Source organism: Heloderma suspectum, chromosome 3, assembly GCF_057233095.1.
Source record: "Heloderma suspectum isolate Gila_16-S chromosome 3, 16-S_ref, whole genome shotgun sequence".
NCBI classification, from domain to species: Eukaryota; Metazoa; Chordata; class Lepidosauria; order Squamata; family Helodermatidae; genus Heloderma; species Heloderma suspectum.
In genome coordinates, this window is record NC_139460.1 from 295,135,766 (window position 1) to 295,156,204 (window position 20,439).

The 20,439-nt window shown below is 44.9% G+C and overlaps 1 protein-coding gene across 8 annotated transcripts in view; it reads left to right on the plus strand.

The window, feature by feature from the left end:
- Positions 1-20,439, plus strand: part of MME (membrane metalloendopeptidase) — a 127,484-nt gene that overhangs the window by 60,184 nt on the left and 46,861 nt on the right. For all 8 annotated transcript variants that reach the window (XM_084847315.1, XM_084847316.1, XM_084847314.1 and 5 more), the window contains 5 exons: positions 10,342-10,503; positions 11,969-12,049; positions 13,299-13,394; positions 13,498-13,616; positions 17,260-17,325. In XM_084847315.1, coding sequence (XP_084703441.1) covers positions 10,342-10,503; positions 11,969-12,049; positions 13,299-13,394; positions 13,498-13,616; positions 17,260-17,325 — 524 coding nt within the window. The remainder of the gene's footprint in view (positions 1-10,341; positions 10,504-11,968; positions 12,050-13,298; positions 13,395-13,497; positions 13,617-17,259; positions 17,326-20,439) is intronic.

Genomic DNA, 20,439 nt, shown 5'->3' on the forward strand with positions numbered 1-20,439 from the left:
GTATGCAAATGTTATGCAAATGACTGCCCTCTGTTGACGTCTTTTTTGCTGATACGTTTCTGGTGATTTCATAGTGGCCACCCTAACCAGAGGTCACCTTGTGGTGGCCAGGAAAACTCTGCTGTTGCCACTGTTCCAGAGGTCCAGTGGCAGTGGCCCTGAAAATGGGGCATGTCAGGGGTGTGTCAGAAGAGGCTGTGGATCCGAAGGATCCTAAGCCATCTCGTTTCCGAGACGTACCACTACAGAAGGCTCTAAACCTCATGAACCTCAGAGCTGTTGTGCTCAGTTCTCTCCCACTGATCACAATGGGAGGGAAAGAAGATAAAAAAGAATGACAAAGAACGGTAAGAAAAAGCCTCTTCACACACCCCTTCTGCCCTGGCTGCAGTGATCCAATGCTTTGGATTTGGCAGTAGGTCCACCATGAAATTCCCACCGCTGCCCCATTAGGATCACTCTGTGAATCTGTAGAACCACTTTTTTGACCTCCACTTATTGTCTTGACCATCTCTGACTGGATTTTCACCCCTTACAGTTTGTTGAAACTGTTCTCACCAACCCCCTTCTCCTCCTCAGATCTAAAGGCCTTTTTGTCAGACCTCTTTCTTCTTGACCAGCCTGCCACTTCTGCCGTCGCCAAACATATATTTTCTCTCCCACCCTTTCTGAGTCAGTTGGAATAGACTGTATTTGTCCAGGATTCATGTAATGTCACGGAAACAGGAAGAAAAGAAAAAGTCCTATGCCTGCCTTAAAATGCCACCCTCAGTGTGTTTGTTGTTCTTTCACAGAACAATGTCTTGGCAATTTCAGCAATAATGCTCATAAGTCATCTGTCTGCAGCTGCCTCATCTGTATAATTCAATCACAGGGTTTATTCTTAAAACAGCAGAGGTGTGTCTAAATTGGATGACACAGGAGATCTAGTTCAGGGCAGGCAACTGTGCTATCCAGATGTTTTGGACTACAACTCCTATAATCCCTGGCCATTGGCCATGCTGGCTGGGATATATGGGAACTGTAGTCCAAAACATCTGGAGGTGATCAGATTGTCTACTCTTCATCTAGTGCATCACATGCAGATGCCAGATAACTCCTTGAAATTATAATGTCTTGACCCACTACTTAAGCTTCTAAATATGTAGTTTGCAAATGTTGTTCAGCAAAAACTCAGCTTCTGTATTAATCTGTTGGGGCACTGGTTGTATATGCTCAATCATTAAGAGACAAATTTCCTTAGATATAGTTGGCTCTGATCTTCTGAACACATTGTGTGACAATTTTATGTTTTGTGTCACTTTAGTATTTGATACGTCTTCTTCGTAATAGCTGCAAATACAGTTTGTGATTCAAGGCATTTTTTAAAAGCACATCTGCAACACCAAATCTTCCTCTCAAACCATACACAACATATCATTACCCTAATTCTTGTTTTCAGTGATAATGCAATTATTCCACCACCACCACCACCACCACACCCCCATGGATACACATTTTAAGAAAACCACTAAGGTCCTAGACAAAAAAAAAAGTTTGATATAGTAGTAGATCAGATACTGGTGCTCTGTAGTTTGGTTTCCTAGAACCTGAAGAAATTTCTTGCTCTGTGGGTGATATTCAGACTTAGGGTGCAATCCTATGGCCGCTAGTCAGTGGCTAGATGGCCATAGGATATGTAGCCCACGCTCCAAGGTCGGTTCCCTGAGAACCAGCCTTCAGCCCCTCCCGCACTACCTCGTAGGCACTGCAGAATGACCCCATGCTTTGTGCTCAGAAGAGGAGTGCGGAGCGGTGAAAACAGGGTGTTCCTGGGGATGTGCCAGCGTGGGGAAGTTGGAAATCCGGTACGACACATCCAATGTGTCGTCCAGTTGCTGCTTCCCACCCTCCGACTTCCTGTGGCTAGACAGCCAAAATCGGCTATCTAGCCACAAATGCAGGGCAGCTGAAGTGTGGAGGGGATGATCCCCTCCACACTTCTCCTGCTCTGCATTGAATAGGCGGTCGCCTCAGAGTTCGGAGGTGGCCACCTATCCCAATAGGATTTTTCCCTCCGTGAATCAACTGTGTGCTGTCTCTTTAAGTACAACCCAGACTCCAGACTCCTCCCTCCCTCTCTTCTCTTAGCCTATGAGAAACCCTGCCACAGGTCTGCATTAAGAGCACTGCTAGGGATTTTTGGTATTTTGGCCCCCACCCCTTTTGCCTTTTCTCTTGCCCACCACTGGAATGCAGCCCCAAGAGCTTTTCCGAAACGGAATTCATCTCCCTGGCTGAAAGAGGTTCAGCATCCCCCAGTGTCCCTTTCCCACTTGGACCCAAGGCTCAGAAATAATAATTTGCCCAAAACCCCTTTAGTTCCTCAGGAACTATTGTAGTCAGAAACTGAAGGATAACATGGGCTATGTGTTATGGCTTTGTAGCAGATGATGAGTTTTGTCCTGGCCTGAGAAGGCTCATCGCAGCTGCTCTTGCCCTTACAACCTGTGCCTTATGGGGGCATTTTAGGGAGGAAAGTGCAGGTTGCTGGAATGGCTCCAACAGCAGATGGTTTGTGAAAGGTCCTTTCTGTTTCTGTTAGCCCCGCTGGCCCTGACACCCAAGCTGTTCCGTGCACCACCTATGTGGAGGTATAGGAGGTGCTGGATTAGGGTGGCCACTTACACATCACCCAAAACGAGGACATGCATCAGTGAAAAAGCGGACAAAAGAGGATACCAATTGGCATAACATCTGCATATGCAAATCATGTACAGGTGCAAATTTAGAGATAACTATTATTTAAATAGAAATTGAAAACATGTCACCATAGTAGAGCAGACTGACTAGGTGACCTGTATGGCTGCTATTTCCAGGGTCAACTATTGATGAACAACAGTGGTTCTTCCCTTCTTACAGTTCTTTATCTTTAAAACAGACTTGGACTGCACAGCCCATCAAACAGAGGTCACCTTCAAATATAGCTGTCCTCTGCCAGCTCTTGAAAATAGAGGACTGTCCTATGTCTAGTAGGACACTTGGCTACCCTAGTCCACTTCCAGCATGTTTTCAAACTTCCCCACTCCCTAAGTTAGGATTTAAACCTAGAAAACAGAAGGCAGTGAGCATCCAAAGTAAATCACAAAGAAGAGAAACAGGTTCTCAGGATGCGCTCTCTCTCTCTCTCTCTCTCTTTAGGAAGCCCAACACATTTCAGCCTTTTTCTTATTTTACACCTTCTTCAGGGGATAGAGAAAAAAAGTCTGCAGAATTTTTTTGCGAAAGATTTCTCCTGTGTCAATCTACTGGCAACACAATCTACTGTGTCACATTCTACTGTGTCGTCTACTGCACACTTTTTCTGCAGAATTTTTTCTCTACCCCCTGAAGAAGGCCTAAAAATAAGAAAAAGGCCCAAAATGCATTGGGCTTCCTACAATAATAACAAAAAAAGGATCCTGAGAACCTGTTTCTCTTCTTTGGGATTTAAACCTACCTATTCCAGCTTCAAGTCGAATAAGTTTGCGACTGGAAAATGTTGTGTCTCAAACATGCATCTTCCAACACGAATTCAGAGGAGGCAAGATCAAAGACCTTTGTGGAGAGAATGCCAGGCAGATATTCTGATCTAGTATTTTAATTCTGTTGTATTCCAGTTATACAGATGGCCATCGATAGCTCCTAAGCCTCATTATGTTCTTTCCAGATGCTTTTTTTGAAATATCTTTCCATCTTCAGAGAGAAAATTACAATATAATTTAAGTCCTCTTCCATTCATTACCTCAGTGAAAGAATATAGTCCTTAACTATAATTTTAAAGAGCACTGCCATTCAAAAGGAAGATCCTCATCCTGTCAATTTGAGTGTGGGGAATGGGATTAAATAAATTAGCTTTCTATTAGGCAATGCTGTGCAGCAACCCAGAGAGGTATCATAGACTCTTTTCCTTATATTATACTAGGATTTTCCTAGAATTGGTTGATTGAATGAATGAATTATATGATACTCCCAAGGCAGCTATCAAATTAGTAAAACAATACAATTAATAAATACATGATTAAAAACAGAAATGTGAAAAATAGCTGGGCATTTTTAAAAAAAAAACACAGCAGTGGAACAAAACCTATGAGATTTCCCATGGTTTAAATGGCCTGAGAAAATAAAAGGGCCTTTGCCTGGTGTATCATGACTCATGAAACTAAGTGAAGAGCTGTGGAGGCTGGTGGCTCTGATTTCCGTGGAGCTGTAAATCTATCCTGGGTTTCAGCCAGAACCAGCCAGAATTCTAAAGGTGCTGAACTCAATCCTCCAAATAGGTTCAGCACCTTGGATAGTTCCTTTAGAGTTCTGGCTGGTTCTGGCTGAAATCCAGAGTGGATGGCCCCACCTAAATCGGAGCCACCAGCCTCCACTGGTGGAGAGATTGGGGATAGCGGTGGCTTAGTGGTTAAGACACTGAACTGTAGACCGGAAGGTTGGCAGGACAGCAGTTTGAGACCCGAGTGCCGCGTGACGGAGTGAGCTCCCGTCTTCAGTCCCAGCTCCTGCCAACCTAGCAGTTCGAAAGCAAGAAATTGCAAGTAGATAAATAGGTACCGCCTCGGCGGGAAAGGTAACAGCGTTCTGTGCACCTCGGTGTTCGGTCATGCCGTCCACATGACCATGGAAGCGTCTTCGGACAGCGCTGGCTCTTCGGCTTAGAAACGGGGACGAGCACCGCACCCTAGAGTCGGACACGACTGGTTGGGGACACCTTTACCTTTTTTTAAGGGAACAGGAAGTGCTGGGACAGGAAGTCTAGATGAGGGCTCTTCCCTCACTGCAGTTTGCTCAAGCAGATGTGTGAGAGCACACTTTGAACTGTACTAAGACCTTTCCTCTAATCTAAAGCCTGCAAATGCTTTATGTTAATGAAACTCCAGCACCAAAACAGATGTAAGAGTAGGTGTCAGGTGATGAGATGAGATGAGCCTTCAGGGGCATGGCAAAGAAAGGGAGCTACTATTTGAGGAAGACCTCCCCATGGTCACTACCTAATCACTGAAGCCATCCAGGGCCATTCCCAGAAGGGCTTCAGCCAGGTGTCCTCTGTTACAGAGAGCAGTCCTCTATTTGAAGGGCTGCCAGAAGGCTGTTCTCTGCTTGAAGGCTTCCTCTTTTTGAAGGGCTGTTCTGTCCAATTCCAGCTTAAAGATAATGCACCATTTAACCTGTTGCCCATCGACGGTCAGCACCTCAACAACAGGCTGAACAAGCAGGCACACAGGTCACGTGATCACAGTCTTCCCCACTATGGTGAGATGTGCTGTATTTCTATTTAAACTACAATAATTATTTCTGCATTTTCCTCTATAGATATAAATTAACATGTGCAAATGTTGTGCGAATCATGCTCCTCTTTTTTAGTGATGCATTTCCCTTTTTTTGGATATTTATAAGTAGCTGCCCTACTCCTGCCTGAAATGTTTCCAGCCATTAGCAGCATTCAGGGTCAAGCTTACATTTTCAGTTTGGTTCTTTCAGTTGCTCCATCTTTCAGATATGCTCGACTCTTCGCTAACTAGCCTTTACAAATTCTCCGTGTTCATTCCATGTAATGTTTAAGCGTTATTTTTTGTGAAGACAGGCACTTCGTTAAAAAATGTTTATAGATGCAATATTACAATACATACAGTTTGCTCTTGACATGACTCCCTGGTCACTTTAACTGTCAGCTGACCATCCTATGTCTGTTTAGAAATCCTATGTCTATTTTATCTCAGTATGCTGCAATATTTAAAGGTATACAGTCATCATAGTGTACAGGCAGGTTAATATGGGAGAAAGCATCCCTCCTAGTAGTAGGCTGCCACAGGCTGCAAACAGTACGTTTTCACCCTTCAGTGATTTGAGTGTCATCATGGCGTCCACTTAAAAGCAATGGTGCCTACCCCACCAGAGCCCAGAGTTGACCAGCACCCCACATGCTTAGAGGGGTCACTTCCTAAGTTTTTTAAAAGGACACACCACACAAGTAAATGGTTGTGTGATATTATCCATAGCTACACTGAAATCTGTGGCAAGAAACTGGTTTAGAAATTTAGAACTGGCAAGAAACAATAACTCAATCAAAAAATCATGAAAGTGACCCAGTAATTTGAGGAGAAATGGTTTTGTGAAATGGTGTCCCCCCCACCTCACCGATTTCACTGGATCTTCAACATATTTACATGGGAGTAAGCTCCATGCATAGAATCACACTGCTAATCTGATTTCCCCTTCCAATAGTGCTCAAATTGTAGCATGGGGTACCTGCTAAACCTTTGGGTCTGTTTTCAAATAAAGCATCTTTGGGTTTTTGCAAGACATTCTTATTTGCTTCACAACTTCGTCCCTCAAACTGATAGATTGACACAAGCCATTTTGATGTGAGTGAAACAGCTTCAAATGATCATTGTCTTAGATTAAATATTATAATAATGTCACTTATTTATTGTAATTATATACCTCCTTTCTGTCAGACAACAAATATTATAAAAGATATTTTAAAAACAAAACAAAACAATAATATCCCAAGTCATTAGTGGGCTATCCAAGTCATGAGCTACCTAGCCTTGGATAAGGAAGTACTAAGTGCTATGAAAGCTAAGTAATAGTAATTAAGAATAATAATTCTTAATTATATAATAATTATTTATTATTATTATTATTATTAATTCTTTAAGGGAGCGATCCTATGGCCGCTAGTCAGTGGCTAGATGGCCATAGGATATGTGGTTTTCCGGGTATCGTCCTCGGAGCCCATGCTCCGAGATCAGTTCCTGGAGAACCAACCTTCCCCTCCTTCCGCGTTGCCTTGTAGGCAGCGTGGAACAGCTCCGCGCTCCCCACTCAGAAGAGGAGCAAGGAGCAGCCAAAACAGGGCATTCCAGGGGGTGGGGGTGGTTCTGGGATGGGGAAAGAGGAAATGCTGGTACAACACATCCTATGTGTTGTCCGACAGCATCCTCCCCTGCTCCGCCGTCCCGCAGCTAGATAGCCATAATCGGCTGTCTAGCCACAAATGCAGGGCAGGAGAAGCATGGAGGGAATGATCACCTCCGTGCTTCTCCTACCCTGCATTCGATAGGCAGTCACCTCCGAGTTCAGAGGCGGCTGCCTATCCATAGGATTGTGCTCTAATAATATTAATTAATTAATAATAATAATAATTCTTAATTTTGTTTGCTTTTTAAAACTTTGTTTTATTTGATTATTGTGCGTAGTACAATGAGCTTATAGTCAACAATAAAGGCCGATTATTCAAACAAAATAAAAAGAAACTTGGTTCCAATTCTTGTCTGAGTTACATTAACAGTAGAATGTTCTTAGCGCACCCCTCATTTAATTAGATCCCTCCAAAATTATGCTTGGGATATCAGGGACTTATATGCCACTGTCCGATTATTGACAAATGCAATGAAGGGAAACCAGATTTCCATGAAATGGTCATGTTTGTCCAGCCCTCTCAGAGCTCTGCCATGGTGGGTTAGTCTCTCTGAAAGTGCAGTTTTCCAGATATTGGTGAACCAGCCCTGCAACATGCAGCCAGCACCTGTTTTCCAATGTTATACTATTTCTAGGCACGCTGCTTGCAACAGAAACAGGATTACCTCACAGTCTGGCAAATTGCGTCTTAGGTTATCCGTTAGACAGTGCTAAGAGGGGTCTGACACAACGATGCAACCAACAATACCTGAAATCACCCCAAATACTCCAGACCAGAAGAGTTGAACCAGGGGACAGTCCCACAATTCTGTCTGCTTTTGAACTATTTGTTAAGGGCAGCTTTGAACGTTTCAGGGAGTAGCAAAAGAGGAAGCATGAGTGACTCCCGCTTCAGGGTTTTTGTCATGTTTCCACTGTAATGCGTGAAAGCAGAACTGGTACATCACACCCCTCACTGCCATGGAGATATGCATCACTTCTTTCAACATCGGGAACTCATGTGACTCCCTATAAGAGAAGAATATCCCCTTTCTCCATGAAGATGGAAACATGAAAAGAGGAATGCTAAGTTTGTTTGCATTTGTACAGCATTGTGCCCTGATCCCTTCTTAACAATGTTGTCTTAATAATTATTCTAGAGCTAAGACAAAAATTCTTGGAAGACATTCTTTTGAGAAAATTTCTGAGATTTTTCTTTTTCTCATCCCCCTAGAAAAAGGTAGGGATGTACGGAAGTGACTTACCTGTTCGCGGATTCTGTTTGCGGGGGGGGGGCGCTCCGTCCCTTCCCCCAGAATCCTCAACGGGGGGGAGGCAATCCGGTCCTCCCCCCGGGATCCTTGATGGCCGGCTCTGCTCTGTGGCCAGGCCGCAGAGCAGCTGGCCAGGGCCATCCGCAGCCGGATTTCTGGCCGCGGACAGGCTGCTGCGGACACAAATGGCGGACGCCATAGCAGCCGCCATTTGCGTCCAGCCAGGCAGCCGTTATAGGCTACGTAAGAATTTACATAGCCTATCACGGCTAACCCCTAAAAAAAAAAACACCAGCGTACACAAATGGCGGCGGCTATGGCGGCCGCCATTTGCGTTCTCTATTTTTCGCCATTCTAGCCTATGTAAATATTTACATAGGCAATTACGGCGAAAAAAAGGGAACCGCAAATAGCGTAGTGGCTAGAACGGCGAAAAATAGAAAACGCAAATGGCAGCCGCCGTAGCCACCGCCATTTGCGTACGCTGGTTTTGGTTTTTTTTAGGGGTTAGCCGTGATAAGCTATGTAAATTCTTACGTAGCCTATCACAGCTTGATAGCAGCCAGGAGACCAGCCGCCGCCGCCGGAACCGCCGCCGCCAAATCCACCGCATCTGCCCCAGGTAAGTTCTATCTCAGGGGATTCCGCAGGGGGGCAGGGGGGCAGGAGGCCGTTCTGCCATGGATTCCAGGGGGCCGGATCTAAAGGATCCGGCCTCACTGGAATCCGTGGCGGAATTCTCTGCCATCTCTAGAAAAAGGTCACTTTGTGGAATGTTCTCTGAATATTCTCCACCATTTTTGTGGCAGTTGCCACCTCCTCCCCTCCACACATACACACACATGCCCTGTAATAATGGTAGGTTGCTGCTTGCAGCACAGCAAAAACAGAAATAAAACTTTAGGAAAAAGGAACGAAGCCATGCTATTGCTACCACTAATGATGAATCCCACTCAAGAAACTGTTGGAGAATTTCTCCTCCCCTTGGAAAAATTCAGTGAAATGGTTCCCCAATTTCCCTGACCACAAGTAGGGTTGATCATTTTGAGAGGTTATTTGTACACAGCTTTGATTCAGGGAAGCCCTTTGGAAGGTGAATTATCACATCCAGAAAATTTCAGTCTAGTTCTGTCATTTCTGTTTCGAAGGAGGGTGAACCAATATACCTCTGGAAGGAGGAGGAGGAACATAGAACTTAAGACCCTGAGACTAGTTACCTCTAATGAAAGATATAAATATTTTAGTGCTATACTAATAAATAGGAATATGGCAATCAATCACAATCTCCTGATGGTACATGCTTTCAAAAATATTGAGAACTTGTCTGAACTTACATCTCTGCTTGTTATTAAATACAACTCATCGCTCAAATGTTCATGGAACAAAAGTTAGTGGCCTTCACCTGGCTGCCGATGTATGTGTTCTTTCCTGCCCTCAGCCAAGGTTTGTGGTAGCACACCAAAGTACCTTCACCTCCATGACAAGTCCCTGCAAACACCTTGCTAACTGGAGACAGCAATCATGGTACCAGTTTATAGGTCCCCTCATATAGTTGCTGTTTCATGTGGATCAGCTGTAAAATCCACCTCTCTGTTGGTGATCTTTTTTTCTCTGAGTAGAATGGAAGAAATATTGTAACTGTTGCTGTATGTAGTGGTTGTGTTCATTATGAGAGCTACTACCCTGTGCAGCCCAATCCTATAATCTGTAAGGAAAAAAGGAAAGGTTCCTCCTGTGCAAGCACTGGGTCATTACTGATGCCTAGAGGGACGCTGCTTCCGCTGGCGTTTTCATGGCAGACTATAGCGGGGTGGTTTGCCATTGCCTTCCCCAGTCATGACTACCTTTCCCCCAGCAAGCTGGGTACTCATTTTACTGACCTCGGAAGGATGGAAGGCTGAGTCAACCTGAGCCGGCTACCTGGGACCCAGCTTCCGCTGGGATCGAACTCAGGTCGTGGGGAGAGTTTCGGTTGCAATACTGCCGCCTACCACTCTGTATTAATTAATTTATTATTTTTACATTTTTTTCCTTTTGTATCAGCAATTAAGCCTGGTTGTTTTGTTTTGCTTTCCTTTATACTATCCTCAATTTTTATTTGTTATTTTTTACATTTCTGGGCCTTTGTCTCTTATGACAGCTTCCCGAATCATTGAGAGCATGGATACTACTATAGAACCTTGCAAAAACTTTTATCAGTATGCCTGTGGAGGATGGTTGAAGAAGAACATCATTCCAGAGACAAGTTCCCGTTATAGTAACTTTGACATTTTAAGAGATGAACTAGAAGTTGTTTTGAAAGGTCAGTGGAATAAGCATTTGTGAACTAAACATTAGGATAATTTCAAGCTTCTTTTCCACTCCTCCAGCTTGTGTCAAGAAGAGCAAAAAGTGTTACATTTGATGCCACAGTTTTAATATGTGTTCTTCTGCACTCCAGTCTGTCTAAAATCAGTCCAGACCATTTGCTTGGTTATGTGAATGCAAATTTGGGAATTAATCTGTTGCATCTGGCAAAAAAGGAAACAGGGCCTGTTTTCAGGCTTGGGTAGATCTGGTCCCACTCCAAGGAATTTATTTATTTATTTATTTGTTGCATTTATATCCTGCCTTTTTTCTTCCAAGTAACTGAAAGCGGCGTACATAAATAATCCTCCTCCTCTCCATTTTATCCCCACAACAACAACCCTGTGAGGTAGGTTGGGCTGAGAGTCTGTGACTGGCCCAAAGTCACCCAGTGAGCTTCATGGCCAAGTGACTGGGGACTAGAACCCGGGTCTCCCAAGTCCCAGTCCAACACTCTAGCCACTACACCACACCGGTCAAGGAGTGATCTTGGCATTGCGTTCAGACTCTTACAGCAGCTGAAAACAGTGCCCCCATGACCCTGGATGTGTGGGCAGCTGTCCTAGGAGTGAGAAGGCAGCTTCCTTTAGGCCAGCTCAGCTGGGAATGCTGCCAAAACTGCTGTCTGCCAATGCTGGCCAACCTTACATCCTGTATCGTGCATTTAGAGACAGCCAAGTAAATGCCTTCTAAACATAGACATATCACAGCCATATCAAAGATATGTTTCTTTTGCAAACATCAGAAAACGTTGCTGCCGAATTCAGAAGAAGGTGGATGAGAATATTATGTGCACCTTAGAGCATTTACAAAAAGCCAGAACGATCCTACAGGAGGGGGTGTGTGAATCTATGGCAGAAGAACTGCCACTTCCCAGCCAGGGTGGAAGGTAGCAGGGGTTGTCTTCTTCCCTTTTGGTTTGCTTTTCTCTTGCGGGTCCTTCTTTTTATTGTATTTTCCCTTCCGTTGGCTCCAATCGCAGGGCAGAGCTAGTGTATTTTTTTGCCTGCTCCGGGGGCATGTCCAGGAACAAGAAAAGCTGTCCCTGATCCACCTCTATTACGCCTCCAGAATTCCTCCTTTTTGCCTGCACTGCTCACGTTACACCACCAGTGGGGCAGCCATGGCATCGGAAAGCTCTGTTGCCATCAAGCGAGAACCTCTATGGGTGAATCTCCCTCTCTGAAGGGAGATGTCCCCCTCCACCCATGGAGGGGGAGGTCCACAGTATCTGATTGTCCCTGGGAAGCCCTCCCAGGGACCATAAGAGGACACCCCAAGACTTTAAATGGTGCTCTCATAATCACTTATCTTTTTGGATGTTGAGGTTGTAGTAAGTCAAGTGGGCATCAAGAAGCAGCATGACACTTGTAGAACAGAACTATTTAAGAGCTGATCTTGTATATATCCCTTGTTTTCAGATGTCCTCGAGAAGGAAAAGAGTACAGATATAGAAGCTGTTAAGAAAGCAAAAACGCTCTACAGATCTTGTATAAATGAATGTAAGTTCCCCTTGGAAATTGCCACACCTAAGAGGGATATAGCATGGCACGCCATGCTGGCTGGGGGTGATGGGAGTTGTAGTCCCATACATCTGGAAAGCACCAGGTTGGGGAAGACTGCTGCACTCTGTATTCCTGAGGTGCACAGAAACACCACTCTTTTGCTAAATTCTTGTCTTAGGCCTTATGACACCCTAGCAAGATAACTTTGTTTCATACACATAAACACCAACATTTACAGTGCAATCAGTACAGTAGAACCTGTGTTAAATTAATAATAAAAAATGTATCACTGTATTTATTCTCTCCATATGTCATATTTAATTTTTTTCAGTGTGCCTATAATGTTTTACAGTTGCAAATTTAAATCTACCCAGTAGAGATTTTTTAGGTCATCACAGGAAAGGTTGGAAGACATTTAGAGTAGTTTTAAATTCTGGCACCTGGAAATAAAACGAGTGGAAAACATCAGTTAAGGACAGGACAATCATAGCAGTAATTTCATTTACAGAATCAAGACTAAATGGGGATATTGATTCTGAACTGTTATCCTGAATTAATAAGTCTTGCTTTATTCTGCCAGAGCACTGCAGTGGGTTCCAACCGTGCCTTTCTGTTCATTAGCTTGGGCCACTCATCTCAAGTAGTTTTGTCAGGCAATTAGGTTTCCCATACAGTAACTTGACTGCACAGAAAAATGCAGGAATCCACTCTAATATGTCCTTGTGGAAACAAGCCACAACAGTAAAGTAATGAGTGACAGCAACATACTTGGCAAATATTGCCATCCAGGCTGAAAAAAAGAAAAACGGGCAGATAAATGGTGCTTTGGATCATATGGAAATTAATGCTGGAGTTAATTGAGGTCTGGTTGTATCCATTTAAAATGGTTGGTGGACACATTCAAATGACATGCTAAAAACACATAGTGTCAGGCAGGAAATTGTCTTCAGGCTCAAGAAACCATTGTTATGATATTTTTAGTTTTTCTTGATACCCTTTTTTCCCTTTGAAATGACTTCAGACTGGAGAAAATTATGTCATGGAATGGGTGATGATTGTGGGAGCATCACCAGCCTATATGGGACCATTACCCTATCCCAGTGTCCTAAATGAGTGCTTTAATTAATCACAATTTTTGTGAACCACCCAGAGAGCTTCGGCTATTGGACAATATAGAAATGAAATAAATAAATAAATAAATAAATAAAAAGTTAAGACTCATGGTATTAATGCTTCCTTTCACAAGCCGCTATTGAAAGCAGAGGAGGGCAACCACTAATCAACATAATGGCAACTTTTTCTGACTGGCCTGTAGCATCGGACAGCTGGGACATTAATTATGGTAGGGGAGTTCTGGTTCTTTCTCTATTACTACTTTCAAATTATAAGGAAGGGTAGCTTGTCTTTGTCAAAATGCTGAGTGTGGGTTGCTTTTACTGCTTTAGGCGCCACATGGACAGCTGAGAAGTCTATCGCAGAGCTAAACAATCAGTATGGAAGAAGGGTCATCATTAATGTGTTTGTTGGTACAGATGATAAAAACTCCACGCAACACATACTTCATGTAAGTTCACCACTCTTGGAAAGGACTAAAATACCCTTTCCTTTTCCACCCAAGCTGCCACAATCATGGGAATGGGGGATGTTATGAATGCTCTACCAACAAAGAGGTGCTGGGCCACATAAACACCACCTCCATACAATCCCAAGGAGGCTGTGAGTCTAGCAGTGGGGCCCCACACTCCTCCTCCCAGGCAATTGTGTGGCAGTCCATGAAGAAATGTGATGCATATGTAAACGTGTCTGTTGCGTTGTGTGTTTCTTTTGTTTCCTTGTTTAGCCATACCTTTTGATCTTAAGGGAAACCTGCTTTAGTTCTACTTTTGGAACGGTTTCATACACCACTGGACTCCCTTTCCCTAGGGTTGTATCCAACACTGGTCATCTGTCAGTGGAACAGAAACCGTTGGCGGACAGATTTACTCTCACCCTGCAGTGCCGCACATTCTCCCCAGATCTGCTCCAGAGGGTTGTGGGATCCTCTGGAGCAGATCTGGGGGCACACAGCGGGCTGCAGGGATGAGCAGAAGGGAAAGTGCCATTGCATGAATAGAAGTCTGCTCACGTGGCATAGGATGTCTATTATTGTACTCAAATTATTGTGACATAAAATGCCTGGATGTACGTGAACAGAACAGGAATGCAACATAGCCTTAATGTTTTGTGGAATATGCTTGGCCAGCCTAAGCCAAGACTGTACGATCCCCTTTGAGATTCTTCACCAAGATTGGTGCTAATTACTCTTACACTGTGGGTTGGCTTTTAGGTGACCCTAAAGCAGCGGTTCTCAACCTGTGGGTCACGACCCCTTTGGGGGTCGAACGACCCTTTCACAGGGGTCACCTAAAACCATCGGAAAACACATATTTCCGATGGTCTTAGGAATTGAGACACCGCTCCTCTATCCGTCTCCAGGCGGGTCTGCCCACATGCAGATACACTAGATAGAATCTAGCACCTTTGCGAGGTTCCAGGTGAGGGAGGTGAGAGAAGGGGAGTCAAAGAGGGAAGGGAGGCCCAGAGGCTCTAGCGCCGATGGTGGCGGCTCCCCTTATGGGGGTGACTGGCTGGTGGGGTCTGGCGTGCTCCACCCTGGGGAGGCCGGACCAGGAAGCGCGTGTGGTCGGCTGGGGGGCTGCTGAAGCGGCAGCGGCCTAAGCGGTAAGAGCGCGGGGAGAGAGCCAGGCAGGGCTGGCGTGTCTGTGTCCGCCGCCTGCAAGGCCCGGCTAGGCCCGGCCACCCGCCCGCCCGCCGTGGGGTAGGCAAGGATGGCGTGTGGAGAAATCGGAGATGGCGGGAGGCAGAGCAGCCGAAGGGTCGCCGCTTATGGGCGGGCGAGGGAAGATCTCCATGATACGAGGGATGGCGGGAGGAAAGGGCGGTGTCCAGAGCTGCACGCTGAATTATTGGGGGATGTGGGGAGAGAAGGGAGCCGAGGTCTGGCTGCTGTGGGCGGAGGGTGGCCCCCGCAAGCCAGGAGAGTGAGGGGAGATGGGCCGCGATGGTCGCCGCGGGTCATGAGGACAGTGTGTGAAGCCGAGGCCTGATGCTCTGGAGTGGGCTGGGTTGCGCTGTGGGGTGAGGAGGAGACGGGGCCCCTGCGTGGGTTCGGGGATCCCTGAGGTGGGGATGAAGAGCAGCTGCAAAGCACTCCACAGGGGGCAGGCGGGCTGTGGGGTTGGGGCGTGGCGCACACAGGCCTGCCCCTGAGGAGTGGGCTGGGCTGTGGGGGGGTGTGAAGGGGGCATTTTTATATGGGCTAAGGGAGGCCTATAGGGTGTGTGGAAGAAGGGCACAGCGCAAAAGCATATGGGGTGGGTCAGAAGGCTGGGCGAGGACCTGGAGGTCGTGGGCCACAGAGGCTTGTCCTTATGGGGTGGGCTGGGCAGTGAGGGGTGAAGGGGGTATTTATGGGCAAAATGACCTGGGAGAGGAGCCCTATGTGGGGTCGTGGGAAGCAGAGGCTAGTCCCTATGGGGTGGGGTGGGCAGTGAGGGGTGAAGGGGTTGTTAATGGGCTAAAGGAGCCCTGTCTCTTCTTGGGTGGGGGTTGATTAATCACTATGCTTTAATTATGTTCAATTTGTAACAATGAAAATACATCCTGCATATCAGATATTTACATTACGATTCATAACAGTAGCAAAATTACAGTTATGAAGTAGCAACGAAAATAATTTTATGGTTGGGGGTCACCACAACATGAGGAACTGTATTAAAGGGTCGCGGCATTAGGAAGGTTGAGAACCACTGCCCTAAAGGATCAAGCAGAGTGTGTTGCCTACAGAGAATGCTGGGGGTATGTAGGTGTTATAATGGCTAGCAGTTGTATCCAGCAAGGGAAGTGCAGGGAGACTGGAGGCTGGGCTCCAGTGTGGAGGTCAAGAGGGAGGAGCCTATGCAAGCACTACAGATCTTGTTTCACTCTCAATAAAGCTTTAGTCACAGCACATAGGCAACAAGGTCTTTCCTGGGCTTCATAAAGCACTATTAAAACAGTAAGGACTAAAAAGGTGCCTGGGTCCATGTCACCTTCCCTATGTTTCCTTTCCCCCTTGTTTTAGGTTCTATGTTGCCTCCTTTCCCACTCCGAGTGGGAAAGTGTGGGAGTGTGTACTTTCAAAGGGGGAGTGTGGCATGGCATGCAGTTTCTGGATGACCACCAGAACACCATGAGGGCTTGGGATACTGTCAGCAGCCATATTTGCATGGTGGTTCTCCCCCTCCCAACCTTTGAATATGTCACATGACATCTACTAGTAAGGGTTTGGAACCGCAACTTACCCATGGTCACCACTAAGTAGCAGCAATCATAGAATCATAGAATAGTAGGGTTGGAAGGGGCCTACAAGGCCATCAAGCCCAACCCCCTGCTCAATGCAGGAATCCAAGTCAGAGCATCCCTGACAGATGGCTGTCCAGCCTCGACTTGAACGCCTCCAGTGTGGGAGAGCCCACTACCTCCCTGGGTAATTGGTTCCATTGTCGTATTGCTCTTACAGTCAGGAAGTTTTTCCTGATGTTCAGCTGGAATCTGGCTTCCTGTAACTTGAGCCCATTATTCCGTGTCCTGCACTCTGGGATGATCCAGAAGAGATCCTGGCCTTCTTCTCTGTGACAACCTTTCAAGTACTTGAAGAGCGCTATCATATCTCCCCTCAGTCTTCTCTTCTCAAGGCTAAACATGCCCAGTTCTTTCAGTCTCTCCTCATAGGGCTTTGTTTCCAGTCCCCTGATCATCTTTGTTGCCCTCCTCTGAACCCTCTCCAGTTTGTCTGCATCCTTCTTAAAGTGTGGTGCCCAATCTCTTCCTTCTGCCTCAAACTCTCACTAACCACCACCGACCCGTTCTTTTGGGGGGGTTTGGAAGTAGGGGGTGAAACATCCTCTTTTTATTCACCTGCCTTTAACCATTCCTCTCTCTTTAAATCCAGCCCCCTCCCCCTCTTTCTTTCTTTCTTTCTTTCTTTCTTTCTTTTTGCTGGAATACTATCATTCTCTATATCTTCTGTCTCCATCAGTGGACTCTGAAAAAAATTAGTCTAGCATTATTTGTTATGGTATTTATACATTTACTTCATTGTTTGGAAATGGTTTGTAAACTTTTATCTACACCCTGGATTGCCATTTTATCTGTTGACTTTACAGATTGATCAGCCTGGACTTGGACTCCCTTCCCGTGACTACTATGAATGCACTGGAGTGTACAGAGAGGTATGCCTGGGCTCACAGATTAGCAAGGAGTCCCTGTAACTCTCTGTTAAAAGGATAGGCTCCCAATTTGCCTGCTTCACAACTAATTCAGAATAGTGCTATGCTGAAAATTTTAATTCTTCTATTTTTGGCATTTTGTGGGGGGTTGGGAGAAAAACGAACACTCTGGTGAAAGAGGCTGGGAGATATGAGAATTGTGGATAATTTTCTCCTTGAGGAAGGGGACAGGTTTTTTCCACATACCTTTTTAAAGTGTAGGAAAGTCCCGAGGGGGTCTTCTTTTTATTTTTATTTTTAAAAAACACCTGCTCCTTCAATGAGCACCATTTTCCACTTCAATGGCTACTCGTTCTTTTCCGTAAGTATCCCATCTATGCAAATGGGGGCCTTAAAGGTGCAATGTCTGCAACATAAATGCCTTTAACATTGTGGACATTGCTGCTTTAAGGCCCCCATTTGCATAGATGGGATACTTACAGAAAAGAACGAGCAACCATTGGAGTGGCAAATGGTGCTCGTTGAAACAGCAGGCCCCTGCCTCCTGCAAGTGGAAGGGGTGGTTTGTTTTTTACAAAGTCCTCTCAAGAATCACCTACACTTAAAAAAGGTATGTGGAAAAACCCTGTCCCCCTCCCCAAGGAGAAAATTCTCTTAAATTCTCCCCCTCCTTACAAAAGAGGCAGAAAAAAAAATGTCTCTTTCGCAGGGAGAGAAAAAGTTTCCCAAAATACAGGTCAGGATTTGGCACAGCACTAATTCAGAAGCCTCACTGAAGATAGTGTACCTGTAGTGACTATCAGAAAGATGATAAAGAAGGAATGGTACCCCCAAAGTAGTATATGTAAACAAGTCATAAATGACATGAATACAATGTCTCTTGGATTCTTTATACTTCAATTCCAATGAGTAAGAAAAAAAAATATTTTTCTATTTGATGTGAGATTCTTCAGCATATCCTGACATTATTGTGTCCATTCTGTGCACATCATTATATGAAGGGCCCCACCATGCCGTTTTAGCACCTGACACAGAAAATCCAAATGACACTCACAAATGCTGTGGCCCCACTAATATGGGCCCCATTTCACAAGACATTATGCTGATATAAACAGGAGGTGCAGAAGAACAATCCCACTGGTTTGTGTCCTTTGTTTCCCACAAAGCAACTTTAAAATCTGCTGTTGCCTGAGGTGGCTACCTACCGTGCCTGGTGGTAGGGTACTTCTGGTCACATAGTGGGGGATTATGGTTGGCTGTAGCCTCCTAATGTGAGAGTGTACAGATTTCCTATGTGGAAGTCAATATCCATTTGGGCAATTGTCACATGTGAAGGGGGCCTGGAGATAGATGGTATATGGACATGCTAAGGGGAGGTTAGAATCTTTGAGAAGAAGCAAAACATCCATAACAGAATATCCTACAGATGTTTAGAGAAGCTGAATCATTCTTTCTCTAATGAGTATCTCATCCCAACTTACCAGTTTAATACTCTGGAAGCCTTATGTTCAGAAACCATAATTAAGTAAACTGGTTAGGAAAACTGCAATTCGGGTGTTTGCTTTTAAATACATACTAGTAAATATATAATTACACTCATAATAGAAGCCTGATACAGTATTATGATTAGAGACATATAACTGTTTGCCATAAGATAATATTTAAAACTAATTTGGGGCTCATTATTATTGTTAGTGTTATTTCGAAATGAACTGGTGTGGGTGGGAGTTTTCCAGCCAGATACAGCCAGCTATTCATTTTCTTCATCAAAAATAGTAATTTAACAAAGCTCTAACTGTTCAAAGTTGATCCTTAATGGCCAGACGAGCCTCTCGTGCAAACAGAAACGGTCCTTCAGGTTTTAGCTGATGTTGGTTATGTTATTGGTTTTATCACTAATTTTATTATGTTTGCTTTTATTATGTATGTCACCCTGACAGCTTCAGCTATAGGATGATTAATCAAACAAATAAGTACATAAATATGGATAAATAATAAACTTAGAAGGAACTGTGGTTTAGAGACAGAGAAAACTAAGAGCAGAATGGCATATATGTCCCTTAAATGTTCAGAGGAGGCTGAATTATTGGCACTTGCTAGAGGTCTTGATAGTTACCTGACTAAGGTCCTGCTATCTAAATGTCAGTTAGTGCACTGTGTGTTTGGAAAAGACTCTCTGACAGAGAGAGCATTCCTATGGTCCCTGGGCAAGCATCCCAGGGACCGTAGGTCACCTCAGAAACCCCCTTCTGAGTTCAGAGACAGCACTCCGACCTCGGAAGGGTGAGTCAGAGATCCAGCCCCTGACCCCATCCCCTTGCAGCCAGCATGGAGAGACCTACAGCAGCTGCCTCTCCGGGATCAGAAAATCAACCTCAGAGAGGGGAGAAAAGGGGCGTTCCACTGGGTGGAGAGGAGAAGAGACTGGAGATGCCAGGATATATTTATCCTGAACTTCCTCCAGCCTCCTTCCCTCTCCCTCAAAATTGCCCTTGCTAGACAGGCTGAAACGCCCCTCTAGCAAAAATATAGGCAACCAGAGGATGGGGAGGCAAAGATCATATTCCCCACCCCTCCCACCCTTCCGGATTCAGTCCACCAGGGCATGGGAATTTTGGAAGCCTCTGAGTTCAGGGGCTTCTGATCAGCGAGGGCGCAGTCCATAGGATTGCACCCTTATATGTTAAGTATTCATTCTTCTAGATCAGGGGTGGACAACTCATGACGCTCCAGATGCTGACACACTGCAACTCTCATCAGCCCTAGCCAGCATAGTCAATGATGAGGGATGTTGGGAAATGCAGTCCCACAACATCTGGAGGGCCACAAGTTGTGAAGCCCATTTGAGGTTTTCTACATTGTACCCATGTATCAAGTTAGATCATCAGAAAGACAGTTATTTGGATTTTATTAACTTAGCTTCAAGTAGGAATACTTTTACAGAATTAAGATTTAATGTTATGTCCTCTGCTTGCTTAGAAGACTGTTATAAGAAATTATCACCAGAATAGCATTGTTGCACATTTTATAAAATTGTGGCTGAGGATATTGTTATTTATTTATTTATTTATTTATTTATTTAACAATATTTCTATACCACTCCACATCAAAGATTTC